Here is a 21,750-nt window from a genome sequence, read left to right on the forward strand (position 1 = left end):
CTTTTGATTTTGAACTTGCACAGTTGCACTGTTTACAATATACTAGCTATGAAATATTTTAATGTTTTTTTTATATTTATTTTTAAATTTCATCTCATTTTGATTGGTGTAATAAACAATTCATGGGTTCTTGGGAAGGGGAGTTGACTTTAGTTCTTGAGAAATGGGAGTGTCTAATTTGAACTGAAACTACCATAGTGGTAGTGGATGTGGTTTATTAGTATTGTTTTTTATTTGAGATTTGGGTTGCTTTTTAAGGACCACAAGAGCATCTCCAATTTGGGGCATAGAGTTCCTCAACTCTAAGATCCTGTCTTTACCGAGTTTCACTGCTTGAGAACGGCAATGCGGCCGTTACATGAGAGGATAGATCTTCTACAAACAACAGGTTGTTTTGGATTGAAATAAATTGCTACAGTAAAATTAATCGAGTCAAGTGCTAAAATAATCGGATAGTTACCTTTTCTCTTTTTTAACTAGAACAGAGGTTGACTGAAAATAACATATTTAAAATCTAGTAAGGTCAACCCAAAATCAACATTCAACAGGGAAGGCGCAGTGCCATGGATAATGGACGCCATCAGCCACAAAATCTTAGGCACAGGGTGGGTGAGAAAAAGGGAGATGACAGATGGTGAATGGCCACCTTGGCATGGTGGTGCAATGAGCTAGTGGTTATGACTTATGAGACGAGAGATGAGACACATTGAGAGAGAAGGATATATATATATATATATAGAGAGAGAGGGAGGGAGGGAGGGAGGGAGGGAGGGAGGGAGGGAGGGAGGGTGTCGTAATGTATTTTTTAACCAAAAAAAAAACCTTCTCATTTTTACACAAGACAATTCTTGTAATTAATACGAGGCAACTCTTTTTTAATTAATGTGACATAATTAAGGGAAGGGTATTTACCAATGGAGTAACAAATGAGCAGATTGCTTAAAAGTGATGTGGCATTGTGAATGTTTAGATAAGAATCCAAAGCAGTTGTAATACTGTAGATGCTCTGAGAAAGTTGCCGTGTTGCCAAATGTTTTTCAATACATTTAACTCGGATTTGCCATGAACTCTTGTGGAGGCTATGCAATATGTTAACCTGCAATTGATATATGATGTGTTTCTTGTCGTTTTCTTTTTCCTCCTGATAATTTTCTTCATTTTCAATACATATATGACATTTTGTGCTTCAAATACAGTACTACAAAATTCAAGCATTTGACATAAGATTATCGGTAATAAATTAACTTATCATACATCCCCTTTGCCGATGATACATGGAATAATTGCTATATGATACATTGAACGCAGGCAAACAAACGAACAACTGATCGGTGCTCAATGGGAAGACGAATCTTCCTACCCTTTCTCCACCCATGATCAATACAATCCACCGCCACACTCTCCGCCTCCCACCACCAACACACCGACGAGTACGATGACAAGTTCAATTCTCACCAACAGGGTCGTCCATCTCTTCCCTTAAATCGATGTGGGCCACACCGATTGGTTCGTCTCCCTCCACGAATCAACTCAGTGGAATGTTCAGCAAGCTCAGAGGGAGATGGATTTTCGCGACGGATTCGTTTCATTTTCCGAATATGCTCCTCCCATTTTGCTTCAAATTCAGGTTATCTTTCTACTAATGTGTTGTTTTGTTTTCACTTTTCATACTAAATTTCAAATTTCAATAACAAATTATATTTGTAAGAACAAATTTAGTCAACGTTACCTCAATGGATAATGGATTAGTCTTTGCAGTTGTGCGTGGAGGATACATTGGTTTACTATAAAAAAAGTAAATTGATTAATTGTAAATCTGGGTGTAGTTAGCCATAATTTTTAATTACCACAATTATCTGATATTCAAACTGAAGACTTCTCCTCTACTTGTTTCTTTGCAGCATCATTAACAACTTCCGCAGCATCGACAACTTCCAATATTGTTGGCAGTCCATTGATCATATTGAAAATGTGCTCCCTGCATTACAATGCAAAACACATGTACATGGATGAACAAAAGAAAAAATGATAGATAACTTAACAACAGATAAGATCTATGGTTAACACATGAAATACCTGTCAGATTTGTTAAACACAAATTGAGCTCCATAATAGAATGCAACGCCAAATAACCATGAATCGCTATGAGCGGAAACTAAGGACAGCCAATCTGTTTTTTGTATTCCAGACCTAGCAAAGTTAATGCCCAGGGAAGGCTCGGGAAGCTTTGATGGAATTTCTTCAGCAGGTAAATTGACTTTCCACTCCTCAATACAGACAAGGAAAACCTCTATCTCTACGGCTTTCCTAATGAGGAGTGGAAAGTCAATTAACCTGCTGAAGGAATTCCATAAGAGCTTCTCGAGCCTTCCGTGGGCATCAACTTTGCTAGGTCTGGAATGCAAAAAACAGATTGGCTGTCCTTAGTTTCCGCTCATAGCGATTCATGGTTATTTGGCGTTGCATTCTATTATGGAGCTCAATTCGGGTTTAAAAAATCTGACAGGTATTTCATGTTTTAACCATATCTTATTTGCGGTTAAGTTATCTATCATTTTTTCTTTATATATCTTTTGTTCATCCATGTACTCGTGTTTTGCATTGTAATGCAAGGAGCGCCTTTTCAATATGATCAGTGAACTGCCAACAATATTAGAAGTCGTCGATGCTGGGGATGTTGTTAAAAAAAAAAAAGATGACAAGAAGTCTTCGGTTTTCAGATGGTCAAATCGATGTGGACCTCACCGATTGGTTCGTCCCCCTCCACGAATCAACTCAACGGAACCTTCAGCAAGCTCCAAGGGAGATGGATTTTCACGACAGATTCGTTTCATTCTCCGAATATGCTCCTCCCATTTTGCGTCAAATTCAGGTTATCTTTCTACTAATGCATTGCCTTGTTTTCACTTTTCATACTAAGCTTCAAATCTGCAATAAGAAATGATGTTTGTAAGAACAAATTTAGACAACTTTCGTGACAATTTTTAGGTGGATAATGCAGTTTAAACTGCTAATTAATTACCTTTGGTTGGGGGTTAATTGATATATCAGATGTCAAAACTCACATGCGGTAGATACCTGTGTCCGTTAACCATTTGGTTAAGAGTTCCAATGCTGATAGAAAAACATATGTTGGGAGAGGTCAACCATAGTTACCTAGATCGATTAGTTTTTGCAGTTGTGTGCTAAGGATACATTGGTTTAGTAAAATAAGAGTAACTTGATTAATTGTAAATTTGGGTGTAGTTAACCGTAACTTTTAATTACCACAATTATCTGATATTCAATTACATGTAGATTTGATTATCTGAAAAATTGTGATTAATCATGTCCTAGTTTGTGGTTAAGGTAGTTACGTCGTGGTTAATGAGTTTCGATCATGGTATATACATTAACGATTTACTGAAAGCAATTTGAATTGCGTCAACCACTTAAAGAAGTTGTTGCGAAAGTTGTCGAAATTTGTTTGCTCAAATAACACAACTGATTTGCAATTTGGTTTCTATATGATGCTCATTACTTTCTTTCTCTGAGGTGCAACATGTTTCGAATTTGGTGCTTTTTATAAACCTTTTATGCCTGTGCGTTGAATTGAATGTTGCAATCTCTGCATTTTATTCATCAGTTGGTGATTCTTTTGGTTATGATATGAGTTGGTGGAAAGAAGAGCATTTTAATGCATTGGATGTAGACGCAGATGTTCTACTAAACTTAGCCGAGTTCAATGAGTGAGCTTCTTTCTAATACTTGTTTGCTAGTTACCTGTTTGCACATTCACATTTACATGCTGTGTTAATATACGCTAATTTTTTGCATTTCTTTTTCTCAATGTTCTGTAGCTTTTCTTCACCCGGCTGACAGCAATAACCCAAAGCTCCTACGATGGTTGTGCAAGGCAGAAGTAAGGTAACTCTAATCTTGTTATATTTTATAGTTATTGAAATTTTGATTTGAAAAAAAAAAAAAAAACACAGAATATTTGGTCTGTTAGATATACCAGTGGTGAGAGCTTTTTGATGAGACTAGCTCGGCGACCCTTAAAATCTTGAAAGACCTCTTCGACAGTGTGAGCATTATACTGTGCACGTGAGTCCATTATAGCTTATCCTAGTATTCTTCTCAAACGAACTGAAAAAGCAAAATCAGAAGAAATTTTTGTTCATTTGCATTGTTTTCAGAATTAGGGTTTCGCTTTATACTAAGTTATTATACATATTAATTAATATATATTAATTTAAAACCATAATATTTTATAATAAACATATTGAATCTATCATATAATAATTACTCTCTCTTTGTGTTCAATGATGCCATTTCAAATTGTTAATCAGCAAGCCAATTTTTCATTTAATCCAAAAATTGTACAATCTGTCATAGGATGTAGCAAAAATTGCTCCATCTCAAGTATAATTTCCGACCTTAAGAGTAAGAGTAGTAGTTCGCTGATATATTTAAACCAATGTTTTGAAAACCGGACCGGACCGGCCGGTCCGACCGGTTCGACCACGAACCGGTGCCCTCGGCGGTCCGGACGACTAGCAAGAACCGCTAGTCAGTGGAACCGGTCAAAAACCGGTGTGAACCGGTATGAACCGGTGTGAACCGGTGTGAACCGGTGAACCGGTGAACCGGAAAACCGGCCGGTTTTTCTCTCACTTAAAAAAAAAAAAAAAAACTGATTTTTTAATTAAAAAAAACGATGGATTGAAATTGAAAGGTTAAAAAATCAAAAATCTTTCCTTTCCAACCATAGACTCAAACACGTGAAAAAATTATATGAACGGTTCAATATAAACGGTTCAATAACGGTTGAACCGATCCGACCGGTTGACCCTTGAACCAGTTGTCACAACGGTTCGACCTCCGGTCCGGTTCTTAAAACATTGATTTAAACACATCAGATTATTTATTTACACGATTTCATATAAAATAAACTTTTAATTAGGCTAACGGGCCATACTAGGCTTTCGAAAAGGCTAGACTCAAATCTAAAATTAAACTTATGATAGACTATATAAGTCAAACCTAGGCCTTAATATTCATACCTGGTCAGGCTTGGGCCTTGGATAGCATAACTCGACCCAACCAATTCCCACCCCTAATCACCATAAGGATGTGTGGTGTGTTAAAATGATGGTCATGACAAGAAAAATTGCCGTCATTATCATACCAATAATTCAGCACAATAAAAATGTCATTTACATTTGTACCCTTTATGTATATGCATTTTACTGGTACAATGTATTCTTTGCATTTAAATTTTTAATCAACGGAAGTCAAATATACGCAAATTTATTTTTATTCAAAGCGAATTATTTTTGACTTATAATCAATGCGGAGTTAAATTTATATAACTTTATTATAAAATATTAGGTTTTAGATTATTAAATTTAAAAACCAAGTTGAAAATTTTGAAATTAACACCCAGAACATATTACTTTACCATGAATGCAGATATTAAAATTTTAATTTGAAAAACGAGAGAATATTTGTTTTGTTAGATATACCAGTGGTGAGAGCTATGACAGACTACACGTCAGAACTAGGCCGTAAATATTCCGACCAGGTCAGGCTTGGGCCTTGCAAAAAGCCTAGCTCGACCTGACCTGACCTATTCCCACCCTTAATCACCATAAGGATGTGTGGTGTGTTAAAATGATGATCATGACAAGAAAAATTGCCCTCATTATCATACCGATAATCCAGCACAATAGAAATGTCATTTACATTTGTACCCCTTATGTATTTGCATTTAAATTTTTAATCAACGGAAGTCAAATTTACCTAAATTTATTTTTAAACAAAGCGAATTATTTTTGACTTATAATCAACGTGGAGTTAAATTTATATAACTTTATTATAAAATATTATGGTTTTAAATCAATATATTAATTAATATGTATAATAACTTAGTATAAAGCGAAACCCCAATTCTGAAAACAATGCAAATGAACAAAAATTTCTTCTGATTTTGCTTTTTCAATTCGTTTGAGAAGAATACTAGGACAAGCTATAACGGACTCACACACACAGTATAATACTTACACTGTCGAACAGATCTTACAAGATTTTAAGGGTCGCTGAGCTGGTCTCATCAAAGCTCTCACCACTAGTATATCTAACAGACCAAATAAAATTGTTGGTGAAAGATCATGGTTATTCAGTAGATGGAGTTAGAAAGCCTTAAAAATAAAGCTCCCATGATAATTTTAGGATGGTTTTGTTCATAGGCATTCAAATTGAAAAGCACAAAAGAGTCATAAAAATCTAATGTCTTCAACCTAAGGTTTTAAATTGCGGTCGCGGGTGCAGTTGTTGTGAATGCGGTCATTGCAACGCGCAATGCGGCTGTTGCGGCGTGAAATCATTTTGAAATTTTACAAAATATATAAAATGACACTACCATGTCACTACAAAATATATCCACTATTGTAGAGTCTTAGTTTATTCCATAAACACTAATGTTAAATGTAAGATTTTTCATTAGATTTGACACAAATTAAGATTTGAAGTTCATAAATTTTTTTTTTGGTGAGAAAATTTGAACGAACATCGCCGAAATCGTCTGATGCGGCTTCTGATGCGGTTACGATGCGGCTGTACTCGTGAATTAAAATCACACTGCAAATCTTAATTGCAGACACTACCACATCCGCAATATTGTGGTTGAAACGGACAATAATTTAAAACCATCATCATTATCATCAACCTTATTGAGGAATACTTGCCTTGAAGTTATGATGATTCTACTACCTTTTCCAAACCAATCAAGTGTTTCAATTAAAATTTCTAGTTGCTCTTCATCCCTAACATCGTCAAGAACAACAAGAACCTTCATATGTCGAAGTCTCCTCTCAACAAAATAGGGCAATCCATGCGGTCTTTCAATATTCAAATCATCTTTTCTTAATAGAGCAGAATAAAGCTCTTTCTTTAAATGCATCCTTCCATTTCTCTCCCATTCTTCTCTAACATTAGCCTTAAAGTAACAACTGTCATATTCAGAACATAGCCTTCTATATACTTCCTCTGCAATAATTCTTTTCCCCATAACAGCCATACCCCAAATGCCAATGGCACGAACATCTTTTGAATCTGCTAGTAACAATGATTCCACATGTGAAATTTGATTGCCATGTCTGATAAGTAATCTTTCTGAGTGAGATTTGTGCTTATGAACAGGCACAAATTCATTCCTGTAGAAGAAGAAAAATAAGGTCATTGATAGATTAATTAATCCTTTCAAAATTCAAATATCTGTCATTAATTCAAATACCTAGAGATACCACCACAGTGCCTCCCAAATCTTATTTCTTGCACCGTCGTCAAATTGAAGTTTTTGTCATGTTCAGCAAATGAATCTTCATAATTAGTTCTTGATAGATCCCTCCCATCACCGAAGAAAGTGTAGGCAGCAGGCTCTAAAATCTCAGCAAATGAATCTTCATAATTAGTTCTTGATAGATCCCTCCTATCACCGAAGAAAGTGTAGGCAGCAGGCTCTAAAATCTCTCTATCTTTCTTTCTACACTCAACAATTTCATCAACACCATTGAGATAAATATTACAACTCAATCTAATAGCATCATGGGCATTTTGCAACGGCTCTCTTGTTAGCTTCTCACATTCGCTTTTCCATGTCTTTCTATCTTTTCCACCAATAAAATAACCCAGTTCTTTCAGAACTAAAGGATTACCTTTAAAAAAAACAAATAGCAGTAATTAGTAAGAACTCAATCTAATTCTAATGGGAATTCTTAATAGCTTCTCCTTATTTTTTTGGGTTACAAACCGAATTTTAAAATGAAAAAAGAAGTTCATTATTCTTAATAGCTTCTCCTTATTCTTAATAGCTTCTCCTTATTCTTAATAGCTTCGTCCTAAAGGAAGTTCATTAACCGAACCAAAATCAACTTAAATCTATATTATCTATGATATCTGCTTTTTTTAAAATGAAAAAAGAAAGAAAAGAAAAGCGGTTCATAGAATGGAATACCTTGGGCATAATTGACCATTTTCTCTAATAACTTATCATTTTCATACTCCATTTTAGGATGGTTTTGTCCAAAGGCTGTCGATATGAAAAGTTGAAAAGAGTCATCAAAATCCAATGGCTTAAGCTCGTATACATCATTATCATCAACCCTTTTGGAAAGTACTTGTTTATCGCTTGTAGTTATGATGATTCTACTACCTTTTCCAAACCATTCAAGTGTTCCTATTAAAATTTCTAGTTGCTCTTTATCACTAACATCGTCAAGAACAACGAGAACCTTCATACCTCGAAGTCTCCTCTCAACAACATAGGGCAATCCATGTGGTCTTTCAATATTCAAATCTTCTTTTCTTAATAGAGCAGAATAAAGCTTTTTCTTTAAATACATCCTTCCATGTCTCCTCCATTCTTCTCTGATATCAGCCATAAAGTAACAACTTTTATATTCAGAACATAGCCTGTCAAATACTTCCTCTGCAATAGTTGTTTTCCCAATACCAGCCATACCCCAAATGCCAATGGCACGAACATCTTTTGAATCTTCCAGTAACAATGATTTCACATGTGAAATTTGATTGTCAAGTCCTATAAGTGCTCTTTTTGAATGTGGTTTGTACTTATGAATATCATCCAACCTACTCACCACATATTGAACTATTTCTTTAACAAGCACAGAATCATTCCTATAGGAGAAGAATAAAAAGGTCATTCATAAATTAATTAATCCTTTCAAAATTCAAATAACTTTCATTAATTTTATATCATCTAGAAGACTAGATGCAACGGTGCAATCAGGTTAGAGCACCTTGGATTTTAGCAACAAAATAATCGTTCCATATTAGAATTTGGTCTAACTCAACCCTATAAGTCATCTCACGCCTTATGTGGGACTTCTTAACACAACGTGCATGAATGTGAGCGAATGCTCACAATTTGTCTGTTTGGTGAGTGAATGCTTGCAATCTGTTTGTGAAACACCACATGTAGGTGTTTTGGTTGGTTGTCTGGTGAGTCAAGCTAGTATGCACAATTTGTTTGTGAAACATCATGTTTAAGTGTTTTTTTTGTTAGTTTGGTGAGTCAAGGTAAAACTCACAATTTGTTTGGTTTGGTTGCTTTGGATTGGGTGTTGGTTTGCTTTGGTTATTCGCTTCGGCTACAACTTCATCGTTGGATGCTCCTCTTCGTTGACAATGCTATAGTTGGTTTAGTTTATTTTTTGGGTTAATATATTTTGTAACAAGCTTAAAGCTGAGTAAGCTTTAGCTTGAGAGATAGTATTTCGAGTTTATATTATTAAACATGTTTTTCATTTTTTTAAAAACTCTCAATGATTATCTATTAATGTATTGTGAATTTGAGAAGAGCCGTTAAATAATAATATTAGTGGGCTTAAGATATAGAGCTTATGTTTCTAAGTTAGTAGTTTAATCATATTAGGTTTGTTATATATTATCTCTATGTAACCCTTATTTTCTAATGTAATATTATACAATTCATATTTGAACCCTAACCTCCTTTCCTTTCCCCTACTTTTGTATCTCAATTGTTAACACTTATATCGTGCCTAGAAGAATAGTAAAGGGAAAAATGACGTCTCTTGATTTGACACTTTGGCCTATTTAGGGGCAAGAAATGGTCTTAACTTCTCCTCTCAATCACCAACCGTAAAAGATGTATGGGAAGCTATCAAAAGTGGATATTTCTCTCCAACTCATCATCTCATATGTTGTCTGTGTTTTCATTATTCCAACTGCTTATTTATGTTCTCTCTCTCTCTCTCCTTAAAATCGTTTCTTTTACTATCGATCATTGCATGAAGAGCAACAGAAATGAATGAACAATAATGGTAACAAAGAATCCAATTTTATCAAAAGTGTCTCTTGGAGATGGATATGGCTTTGAATTAAATAAGGTGGCAGACCGGCACTAAAGGATCCTATTCTATGAACGGTCAAATTATCCATTTGAGTGTATTAAATGTCCTAGTTTGGGGATTTTGTTTTTGTATTTGTAGTTTTGTTGGGTGGTTAGAATACCTCTTGCACTTTTTTCCGTGTAATTGAATAATTTACTGGGTGGCCAAATTATCCACGATAATTTTAATATATAACAGTTGTATAGTTAAAAACTAAAAAATAATGCAGGAAACAGGGACAAGATGACTTACACAAACATCGATGAAGGATACCGTAGATACTAGCACATTCATATTGGAACCCTAACCTAGTAACCTCCTTCCATTTCCCCTAGTATCTCAATTATTAACACTTATATGGTGACATTTAACAATTTGTGCATAGATGCACAAGTTTATAAGTTAATTTTTGACCATTAGATCAAATAAGGAACACAGTTTTATTGTAGTCTATCAACACTAGATTTTTTTCTCACACCCAACTATCAAATCTAACCCATCAACGTTGTTGCTGCGTTTCTTGTCATTTTCAAAACTGCAATTTATGTTTCTAATTTTGCAAAAAAAAAAAAAAATCCAACTTAATTGCAACTCTGATTTTGTGTTTATAACTCTGTTCTTGGTTAGTATTACATTGAAGATTATTGCTAATAAAAGATATGGGAAATAAAAAAAATTCAGATCCAAAAAAATTGGGAAAAAATAGCATATTCATAATAGTGAATTTGAGAGAAAGAAGACCAAGACGTATAGTCGAAATCTAAATAAGAACGATTTGTGAGTGTCAGAATAAGGTTAGGGATTTCGTGAGTCTATCATAAAAAGGTTTGGGAGTTAAAAATCACACAAATTTTAGATTTTGAGAAATTGAATAAGGTCAGAGATTTGGAGGGTTTGTTGTTGTTGTTGTTGTTGTTGTTGTGATGATGAGGGTTGAAATTGGTGAGATTTGAAATTGTTGTGTTGTTATTTTGAGGGTTAAAAGTTGGTGATGAATATGAATTGTTTCCCTGCATTTTTTGGGTTTCATTTCTGTTGCTGCTTGCCTGCTTCAGTTGCTGTGTTCTTGTGTCAATGAAGAAGACAACATAAAAAATAATCTAGTACTGAAAGATCACATTAATGTTTAGTAGGACGGTAAAATCCAACCACTCATCTTGTTTTTTGAAACTTGTGCATGGTGCACAAATTTTACACTTTGTGCACCCTAAATGCCACCCACTTATATCGTGCCTAGAAGAATAGGAAAGGAAAAAGGGCCTCTCTTGATTTGACGCTTTAGTCTATATGGGGGCAAGAAATTGTCTTAACTTCTCCTCCCTATCACCAACTGTAAAAAAGGTACGGGAAGCTATCGAAAGTGGATCTGGATTCTCTCCAACTCATCCTCTCATGTTGTCTATGTTGTCATCATCTCAACCATTTATTTATGCTCCCTCCCTCTCCCTCTCCCTCGTTAAAACTATTTCTTTTACTATCAGTCATTGCATGAAAAACAACATATCCTTAATTATTGTGATTAAGTAGGGACCGAAAATATCCTTAAAACTATTTTTGTATCCTTAAAAATAATGCAGTAAAACAGGGACAAGATGACTTACGCAAACATCGATGAAGGATACCCGGATATGCTAGCACATTCGTTTAAAACAGATTTCCATTCTTGCACAGTCGTCAAATTGAACCTTTTGTCATGTTTAGCAAATGCATTTGCATAAGTTCCATTTTGATGCCTCACAATTGTGGGGTCCACTCTGTAGAAAACAGGCACTAAAATCTGTCCAATTTTCTCTCTACACTCAACAATTTTAACAAGTTCATCTAAGCACCAACGTGAAGAAGCATAGTTTTTAGAGAATATAACCAAAGAAATCAATGATGTTTCAATTGCTTGAAAAAGTGATTGTGCTATTTCATCTCCTTTGTTAATCTGATTATCCACAAAGGCAATAATTTTTTTTTCATTAAGAGCATCAACTAAGTGGCTAAGAAAACCTTGGCGGATGTCTGAACCTCGAAAGCTGATAAAAACATCATGGTTGATATGAGATTGAGGTGTGTTAGAATCATTAATGTCTGTTTTTGTTGCTTCAGACTCAATCGATGTGGAAACAAGCACAAGATAAACAAAACAACATAAGCTCCTTATGGTAGGTAGCATGGTGGTTCATTGTTAGGAAAACATATGGAAATAGAAAAGGAAGGAAATATATGAACACTAGATTTCCTCACTTTAGAGTGAGATATTCTGTATTTCCTCTGTTTTATTTTTTTCTTCATGTCAACACGACACAATTTCCACACTAGACGGCTAGGAAAGTGCCAAGAAGGAATCACGTACCGACCATGAAATTTTCCTTTATATCCAGGGGAGACTACATGCTCTCCGGTCAATGGAGGGTCCGGTATAATTTCAATTTTTAAAAAATAATTGATAAAAATAATTAATTATTAAAACATGATTTCAATGGTGTGGATTATCACATATTAAGTTTGGTTTAGTAGTGATAGGTTTGAATAGTATGCTAGAGAACTTAGATTCGTGTATCAGTTTCATCGTAAACAAACCAAAAAAATGTAAATGAATATTCGTAGCTGGATAGTATGATATATGTGTCCCTAGCGTTAGATAAATATATCCTATATGTTTATATCTATGCTGATTTTAGTAAAAAAAAAAATATATCTATGCTGATATTTACTTAGCGGATAATTAATAGATTTTAAATTACACGGAAATATTTACAAATATTGACGGAGGATTAAAAAAAATTGTGATTTTTGTAAAGAATTCTTTTTAATTTCCTGAAAAAAAAAATTTAGCTTCCTTTTAAGAAATAATAATAAAAAATTAGCACATAGCAATATTCATATATTTAACTTTCAATATACTTCTAATCTTACATAAAAAAAATATATATATATACTTCTAATCTACCTATATATAAAGAGGATTAATTCAATAAAATATATAAAGAGGATACAAAAAATTTTAGTGTGTACTTTTCATAATACCAACAATACCCTTAATTTTTTTTTAGCAGCAAAAATCTTTTGTTAACCAACTCACCATATGGTTTTTTATTTAAGCAGCAAAAATCTTTTATTAACAAACTCACCATAACATAAGACATGCATTTTTTTTTTTGACATAAAATTTTCATAATAGACACTGACAGGGCGCGTTCCGCGCCTGTCTGACCGCTAGTATAATATAATAATAATATAATAAAATTGATTACTATCAAATTTACTAATTTGTCTTTATTAATTTGAATAGTATTCCAAATTTTATATCTATCATTGTAATTTTACTATATTAAAAATATATGCATAAAAAAGCAACAATAAAAATATGAACAAAACAAAAACAATAAAAGATTATTAATTATAGAAAGTTTAATTAAGTTTATTAATTATAGAAAGTTTAATTAAAAAAATAGAAAATATTAATTATAATTTATTTTAAAAATATAAACGGGACAATAGCTTTAATAAAACAAATTTATTAATTTAATATGTTTTACAAAAAAAGCACAATAATATCTTTTATATTTTAAAAATATTTTATAACAAATTTTTAAATATTTTATTTTAAATAAATTTTTACATTATCATAATGACAAACTTAATCGAGTAGAAGTCGATGGACCCATGCATTCGCACGGGTTTCTAAACTAGTTTAAAAAGAAAAGTTAACCCATCTTTCTATTTACTAAAATTTAATAATATTCGTACTCTTCATTTCTAATCAAAACAAAATTCAGGTCAAAGTTATAATGAATTTAAAAGACTCTTTAATGTTTAAGAAAAATGCTAACTAGTGTGCGGTACTAACTAAAGAGACTAATATGATAAAATAATTTTAGAACTTGTGTAATTTATTATTTTTAAAATATATAAAAGTTTGTTTTCAATACAAAATTTACATTTTTTTGTTTTACTGAATGAACATTCTCTAAAGGCAATGAAGCTAAATGTGTTGAAATGTGTAATCCATAACTGATCTTACATGTTTGTTGGTTAGTTTTGATCAATTGAAAGTTGGTTAAAATTGTTTTAGGTAGTTAGTTAGTTAGAAAAACTACCAAGTTAGGGTTATTCTCTAAAATTCGGTTGTGAAGGAGCAGTGTCACAATTGAACTACACAAGCTTCTATTTATAGAGTTTCTTGTGTGGTCAATTGGGTCACACGGTTTTGGTCTTCATAAGCCCAATAACCGCCTTTTACTAATCGCACCCTTTCTAATAAGTCTTACTTATTTCTCCCGTCTTAACTGTCCTTATGTGTGTGACCCTGTAGGTTCTTATGACGTTGGCAATAATATTAATCTTAATATTATAAACAGTGAGCGGTATCTAGCAACACATCACTGCTACCCAAGTCACAAGAATGTCACGTGATCTGACAAACCTTTTTCCGTGATAAATATCTTGTGTATAATTACCCTTTTGCCCCTATGTCTATATTGAACACAAGGCATACACTGTGTCACCCTTGTTCGATTCAATATTGGGCCCTTAGACATTTATCATGTTATGCAGGACGGGCAAATTCCATCTAGGTCACTCATGTCCCTAAGCATGCTTTGTGAAGTACCCATTAACTGTCTTTATGGTTATCCTGTTACGGACAACGTTTGATCAGCAACAAAGTACCTGACTCTACATTTAGGGTCCATAGTGGTTTCAGGTCGGAGGGTGGTATACACCACTATCACCATGAGAGCAACTTATGACATCTTGCATAACATTATATGTAGTACTCTCATAGCGGGTCAATCCAGTATAAATATTACTCCTAATATTTATACCTATGTCAAGACTTGATAACTCCTTATCCTATGATCCATGAGATGTGATCATCAGTCTATCTTCATAATAGTCTCTATGTTTTATTATTATCCCAATTCATAATAAAACTCGACTACGGATACTTTAAGAATAGTTAAATGGATTCAACTATTCTAGGGACTTTATCATTTTTGGACATACAAACATAATAAAGAAATGCCTTTTAATATATATTAAATATATATATATAAATCAAAGTCATCATACAAAAGACGATTCTATCAAAATAGATTGGCTTTTAGGGCTTACTCCAACAGGTTCAACCTGCTCAAGAATTCTCAGTTCGCCTAGAAGATCGGTTGTATGTAGATGGTTATCCCTTAATCTCTGAATTGGATGTTGAGGAAGTCATTCAGGATTATTTGAAGAAGCTACAAGATGAAGGATTTACTGTTACCCGAGAAATGGTTCCTAAGGCTCCTGAGAATATGTATAAACCTAGACAGAGGAAGTCTAAGAGGAAAGCTGATACTCAAGAGGTGGAAGTTCAGCCAGATCTTCTTGCTCAGAAGAAAATCAAAGTTGAACAATCTATGGCTGAACAGAGGACAAAGAGGAAACATGAAGCTACTGCTGAGAAGATTGCTGAAGAATCATCTCAAAAGCCAATCAATCTTGATGAGGATGAAAGTGATTCAGAAGAGACTAGTTCTGATGAAGAGACTCTTGCTGCTAAGCTGCGAAAGAAACCAGTTCCTGTTACAAAAGGTAAGACTCCTAAGTATGTATTTAATGAAGCTGAAATTGGAATAGGTTTTACCAAACCCCTTAGAACTATCCACCCTAACCCCATTAACATTTCATCTTCTGACAATTCAGAAGAACTTGCTTGTTCTTTTGATAAATCTCAACAGAAGGATAAACAAGCTCCTTCTGACAACCCTCTTTCTAAACTAGAAAAATACCTAAGCCCTGACTCTTTGAATAATCATTCTTTTTCTCATGAAACCACCAAGCTCACATCACCTCCCAAACCAAAATCACCACCAACTCAACCACAACTAGAAACACCTGCCAAATCATCATCTGAACCTCAACCAGATATTACTTCTGCACCCATTAACTCTCCCACCAAACAAATCTCTCCTAGAAAATCTCCTGAACCAACCTCTGAACCCACATCATCTGAACAAGCTCCTGGACTTAACCCTAACTCAGGTGCTGAACATATTTCTCCTGAGCGTGTTCATACTTGTGCTCCCTGCCCTTCAGAGGTAGATGTTGTTCTTATTGACAACTCTGCTCCTGAATCACCAAAACACTCCACAATTCCCTATATCTCTCCCACACCTTCTGACCTTTTTAGTAACCTATCCAATCAGCTTTATGATGATCTTCTTAGGTTGTCTAATATTAAGAACAGGTTCTTGGTCTGTCCTTCTGATGTGGATGTTGAAGTATCTACTATCAAGGCCAAGGTTTGTCATGCTCTGGATTTGGTTGGTAAGGATATCAAGGCTGTGATTGGTAAGAGGGATCTGGAGGTTGTCAATCTTATGAAGGAAGGTCTTGCAAGGGTCAGTCTGAAGAGGTTAACCATGTTCAATCATGAGGAAACTGAGCTTGCTAGGATTTCTGCTCTGTCTGCAAGGGAAACTGCTGATGAATTGCTACTCAATGTGTTCAAGAACTGCTGGGTGGACTCCAAGTTGTTCAAGAGTTTAGAAGATCAGAGGATTGAATCTGAACGAATTGCTCAAGAGACTGAGAGGATTGCTTCAGAAGCTGAACTGTTGAATCAACAAGAAGTTCTTATGCTTGAGTATTCAGAGGATGATGAATCTTCCTCTGATAAAGGAAAGGCTCCGTTGGAAGCAGATGTGGATCAATTGAGTGTTTTGCAGCAGGCTATTGAAAGACAGAGGTCTGATCATCAGAGTCTTGAAACCAAGGTGGACAAGCTGGATTCTAAAGTGGACACTCTGAATGACAAATTTGATACCATCATAGCCCTCCTCAAGAAACCTTAGGATTCTAAGCACTTTTATCTGTTGTTTCAATTTTTTTTGTTTTATTTATCTCCTTCTGAACAATTGGTTATGATTATTATGTTCTTGCTTATATTGTGTGTTTTTGTTTTGATTCTTTTTATCTTTACAAAATTTTTCTTTACACTTATCTAAAGAAAGAAACACAGAAACACAAGCAGAATTTCATTAATTTTTTTTATTAAAAACTGCCGAATATGATATTGAATACATTAGCAACAGAAAAAGAACATCTAATCCTATTCAGATTCTGAAGAGATCACAGATTTTGTCTCAGAATCATCTGAAGAAATCTCAATAGGCTCTGGATCTTGTTCTTCATCGTCTTCTTCTTGTTCCTCTTCAGGAACATATCACGCTAAAAACTCAGCATAGTCAGCATCTATCTCATCTTCTTCAGCTTCGGACTCTAAAGAGATGATGATAATTTCTGCTTCTTGTGGTTTCTTGTCTTCTTCTTTCTTTTTCTCCTCTCTTTCACGTTCCTCATCTCTCTTTCTGCGATACTCTGCGATACGAGCACTAAATCTCTTCATTTTTCTTGATTTTTTTCTTTGTATATTGTTTGCGTTTTTGTTGTGAAGAATGTTTGTCAAACTAGTTCTCTATTTATAGCCTTTTTGGCGCTTTGGTTTTTGCTTTTGAAATAAATTTCACCTCCGTAACAACCAATTCCTATCTTTGACTGTCTTGATTTCCTAACTTTTTGTTTTTTTTTTTACTTTTTGATAATGACAAAAGGGGGAGTAGTTACGCATTAATTGATATGTTTCAAAAAGCTGAAACCACGCTTTATACGCTTTATGTTTGTTATGTTATTAAAGTTGTTTAGCAAATATTTGTTTTATTGCGGAGACTGAGTATTTTAAACTGAAAATAAATTTCATTAGTAAGGATAAGTTAAGAGTGCAATTTTAACTTAACATTATGAGACTTAGGGGGAGAGCTTGCAAACCTCTCGTCCTGAAGAAAAATACAGAATTTAATTTTATTTTAATTACTTAATCTTATACTAAATTAAAATATCATGGATAAATCTTAAAGCTAAGGCTTTATGAAGTATCAATCTTAGGGGGAGCTTGCAAACCTCACAAACCTAAGAGAAACATGATAAGTTAATTTAACAACAATTGTCAATTAATACTTATGTTTGTCATCATCAAAAAGGGGGAGATTGTTGGAACAAAATTAATGGAGATATGAATCTCTCAAGTGATGATGATGATATAATTCATATAATTGGAAGGACTCAGAGAACCAAACGTGTGCCTGCTAGATTGAATGACTGTGAAGTCACTCAAGATAATGTAGTGAATGATGAGGGTGATCTCATTCATTTTGCATTACTTGCTGACTTTGAACCAGTGAATTTCAGGGATGTTTTGAAAAATAATGTATGGAAGAAGGCTATGGAAGAAGAGCTTAAGTCAATTGAAAAGAATCAGACTTGGAAGCTAGTTGCCTTGCCAGACAAGAAAAAGAAAATAGATGTGAAATGGGTATTCAAAGTGAAACTGAACCCTGATGGCATAATTTTAAAGCATAAAGCAAGGTTAGTGGCTAGAGGTTTCTTGCAGAAACATGGTATTGACTACAATGAAGTTTTTGCACCAGTTGCTAGAATTGAAACTGTAAGATTGGTTGTAGCATTGGCTTGTAAGAATAGATGGAGATTGTACCATTTGTTGGAACAAAATTGATTTAAAAATGTTTGCCCCTAAATCTATTAAGGTTTTGATGATAACAAAGTATTAATATACAATTGGAAGGACTAAAAATTTATTTTAAGTGTGCAGAACTTAGCTTCAAACAAGCTCTGAGGAAAGCTCAGAAGACAAGTCCTCAGAAGTTCGCAAGAACTCAGAAGATAAGAATCTTCAGAAGTTACTTACATCAGAGGATGAAGACATCAGAACTTACTAAAGTCTGAAGTGAATCAAACTCTGAGGTATATTTTGAATGGTGTGAAGATTCGAATTTGAAGGTCAACTCTCTTACCAATGAAGAAAAGGACCTCTCAACCTTGATCAGAACAGCTACTTACATTTTGTCTGTCCACAATGGAGAACGTGGGTTATCAGACTTATTAGCTGAATAAGGAATTAGTCTTCTCTGCACATGGTCAAAGTTACTGAAACTCTTACTCTGTTTTGGAAACGACCAAACTACATCAAGACAAGTTGCTTGAAGACAAAAGACTATCTTCATCAACGGTCATCTTTGCAACGACTCTTTATCAGTCCTATATATACTAGAAGAATCAAGTTGCAAAAAAATTAACAATCTTTACACGCGCTCGAAAAATTCTGATTTGCGAATACAAGCTCTGAACCTCTGAACTAGTGTTTTTTAACTCTTAGTCCAAATACTTTGTACTCACTGTATTTGTTTATTAAGGTTCTCTTAAGAGCAGTTGTATTCTTTCAACAACTTTATTATCTCTGTAAGTTTGTGAAGTCTTAAGCTTGTGTGCTTAAGTGAGAAGTCTTAAGCTTGTGTGCTTGAGCATAGTTGTGAAGTCTCTTGCTTGTGTGCTTGAGCATTTGTAATCTTGTGTGATTATAGTGAAATCCCTTGGAAGTGCAAGGGGACTGGACTACTCTCGTTTTGTGAGAGGAACCAGTATAAATTGCTTGTGTGATCTCTCTCTCTCTCTCTTATCTCGTTATATTGTGTTATTTATCCGCTGCCATTGTAGTTGAGTTAAGAACTTTGAAAAAGTTTTAACTTGGCTAAAACACAATTCAACCCCCCCTTCTTGTGTTTTCACACCTTCACCATTTGGATGTCAAGTCAGCATTTTTAAATAGTCCACTAGATGAGGAGGTGTATGTGTCACAAGTCACAACCTCCAGGTTTTGAAATTAAAGGGAAAGAAGCAATGGTGTATAAGCTGTATAAGGCTCTATATGGCTTAAAGCAGGCACCTAGAGCATGAAACAAAAGGATTAATGATTTTCTGACTCAAATTGGATTCAAAAAGTGTGCAGCAGAGTTTGGTGTATATGTGCAATGTCCTAAAGATGAAGAAATCATCATAATCTGCTTATATGTAGATGACTTGCTCATAACTGGCAGTAAAACTACAGAAATTGGAAAAGTGAAAGACAAACTCAAAAGTGAATTTGAGATGTCTTATCTTGGTGAACTCTCATTCTTCTTAGGAATGGAATTTTTGAAAGGCAAATATGGTATAGTAATGCACCAGCAAAAATACATTGGTGAACTACTTGAAAGGTTTGAAATGAATGCCTGCAATTCATCGTCAAATCCATCAGAGACAAACTCAAAGTTTGATGAGTGTACTAATGAAGAGAACATATAACTGGTAAACTCACTTTTAACTTTTAAGTAGCTCGCTCACTTAATGTCTTAGTTACTGCAGGATCTAGTTAATTTAAAATATCTTAAGCTTCGTTCATCCTCGCACCTGGTGGAGCTTCCAGACTTGTCATGTGCTACAAATCTTGAAGTAATTGATCTTCGTCTCTGTGGGTTGACTAGTGTACATCCATCTGTCTTTACTCTAAATAAGCTTATGAAATTAGACCTAGGTGGATGCATTTCCCTCATAAGCTTTCGAAGCAATATCCAGTATTTAAGCTCCCTTCGTTATCTGTCCCTCGCTAGTTGCATTTCACTGAAGGATTTTTCAGTAACCTCAAAGGAAATGGTAAAGTTGAATTTAGAATTCACAGGTATCAAACAATTACCATCATCAATTGGACTTCAAACCAAACTTGAAAAGTTGCTTCTTGAAAAGTTACATTGAGAACTTGCCCGAAAGTGTCAAACTTCTTAGAAGTCTGAGACATCTAGGCTTACAAGATTGTAGGAAGCTTCAAAGTTTACCTGAGCTACCTTCATCATTGATAAGCTCTAATGTAACTTTTCCTTCAACTGCAATTCAAATGTTAAAGGAAAACAAGACGAGGGCTGCCTTCTAGAATTGCTTGAAACTGAATGAACATTTTTTTTGAGGTGGTTGTTGTTTCTACAATATATTATTTTTTTAAAAAAAAGAGACAAATTTTATTTAAATATTTTTTAGGCAACATATACATGTACATTTAGTAAAGTACTACTTTTTAATAACAACAAGGGTACGTTTTGATGGGGACACCTTGACTTAGTTTTTTTTTAAGGAACCTTGACTTGACTATAGTTAAATGCCACCAAACAACGTCCATTGATGGGGACACCTTGACTTAGTTAAATGCCACTAACAAACGTTAAGACAACATCAATATCTGACAACAAAGATTATGTGTATCCTTTGATATATAATCCTAAGATTAAGTATGATGTCTTTGTTAGCTTCCGAGGTTCTGACATCCGTGAAGGTTTTCTTAGTCATTTGGTTGAAGCTTTTTCTAGAAAGAAAATTGTTGTCTTTGTAGATAATAAGCTTCCTAAAGGAGATGAAATATCACAATCACTTGTTCAAGCTATTGAAACATCATTGATTTCTTTGGTAATATTTTCAACCAATTATGCTTCTTCACCTTGGTGTTTGGATGAGTTAGTCAAAATTGTTGAGTGTAGAGAGAAAAATGGACAGATTTTATTGCCTGTTTTTTACAAATTAGAACCTACTATTGTGAGGCATCAAAAAGGACCTTATGCAAATGAATTTGATGAACATGAAAAAAAGTACAATTTGAGTAAGGTGCACCAATGGAGATTTGCTCTAAAGGAATCTGGTAATATGTTTGGATTTCATTCATCAAATTTTAGGTGAGTTCTTTTAAGTTTCTTTCCATCAATTCATCATCATCAAGTTATTTTTTATTAATTTGCAAAAGTTATTAAGAACATTTTAAAATAGCACATTTTATTTGACTCGTGATATTCAATTGACCATTAAAATTGTGGTGTATTCAATTAAACAATTTATCACAATTTCTTATTTTTGAATATGATCTAAATTAATCACTATAATTTTGTATGTGATTAACCATGTGATGAGGTGTACAAAAAATTAATAGTCAATG

The 21,750-nt window shown here is 34.1% G+C and overlaps 3 protein-coding genes across 4 annotated transcripts in view; 2 read left to right on the plus strand and 1 right to left on the minus strand.

Annotated features, from left to right (window-relative positions):
• LOC123883114 (PHD finger protein ALFIN-LIKE 4-like) overlaps positions 1-21,750 on the plus strand; it is a 71,782-nt gene that overhangs the window by 11,895 nt on the left and 38,137 nt on the right. The gene's annotated exons all lie outside the window — the stretch shown is intronic.
• LOC123883107 (disease resistance-like protein DSC1) overlaps positions 1-21,750 on the plus strand; it is a 28,798-nt gene that overhangs the window by 2,873 nt on the left and 4,175 nt on the right. The window contains exons 3-4 of one of the 2 annotated variants that reach the window (XM_045931811.1): positions 3,840-3,906; positions 21,346-21,493. In XM_045931811.1, the coding sequence (XP_045787767.1) occupies positions 21,465-21,493 (29 nt within the window). In that variant the 5' untranslated portion in view covers positions 3,840-3,906; positions 21,346-21,464. Of the gene's footprint in view, positions 1-3,839; positions 3,907-20,982; positions 21,494-21,750 lie in introns of those variants that run through there. The other variant, XM_045931813.1, reaches the window with a different exon arrangement.
• LOC123883108 (disease resistance protein Roq1-like) lies at positions 6,408-12,228 on the minus strand. Its single transcript, XM_045931814.1, has 4 exons — positions 11,516-12,228; positions 7,997-8,679; positions 7,277-7,697; positions 6,408-7,196 (listed from the first exon to the last, which is right to left on the minus strand). The coding sequence occupies exons 1-4, from the start codon at positions 12,073-12,075 to the stop codon at positions 6,644-6,646; spliced, it is 2,217 nt and encodes a 738-aa protein (XP_045787770.1). The 5' UTR covers positions 12,076-12,228; the 3' UTR covers positions 6,408-6,643.

Source organism: Trifolium pratense, linkage group LG5 (genome assembly GCF_020283565.1).
Source record: "Trifolium pratense cultivar HEN17-A07 linkage group LG5, ARS_RC_1.1, whole genome shotgun sequence".
Taxonomy (NCBI): Eukaryota; Viridiplantae; Streptophyta; class Magnoliopsida; order Fabales; family Fabaceae; genus Trifolium; species Trifolium pratense.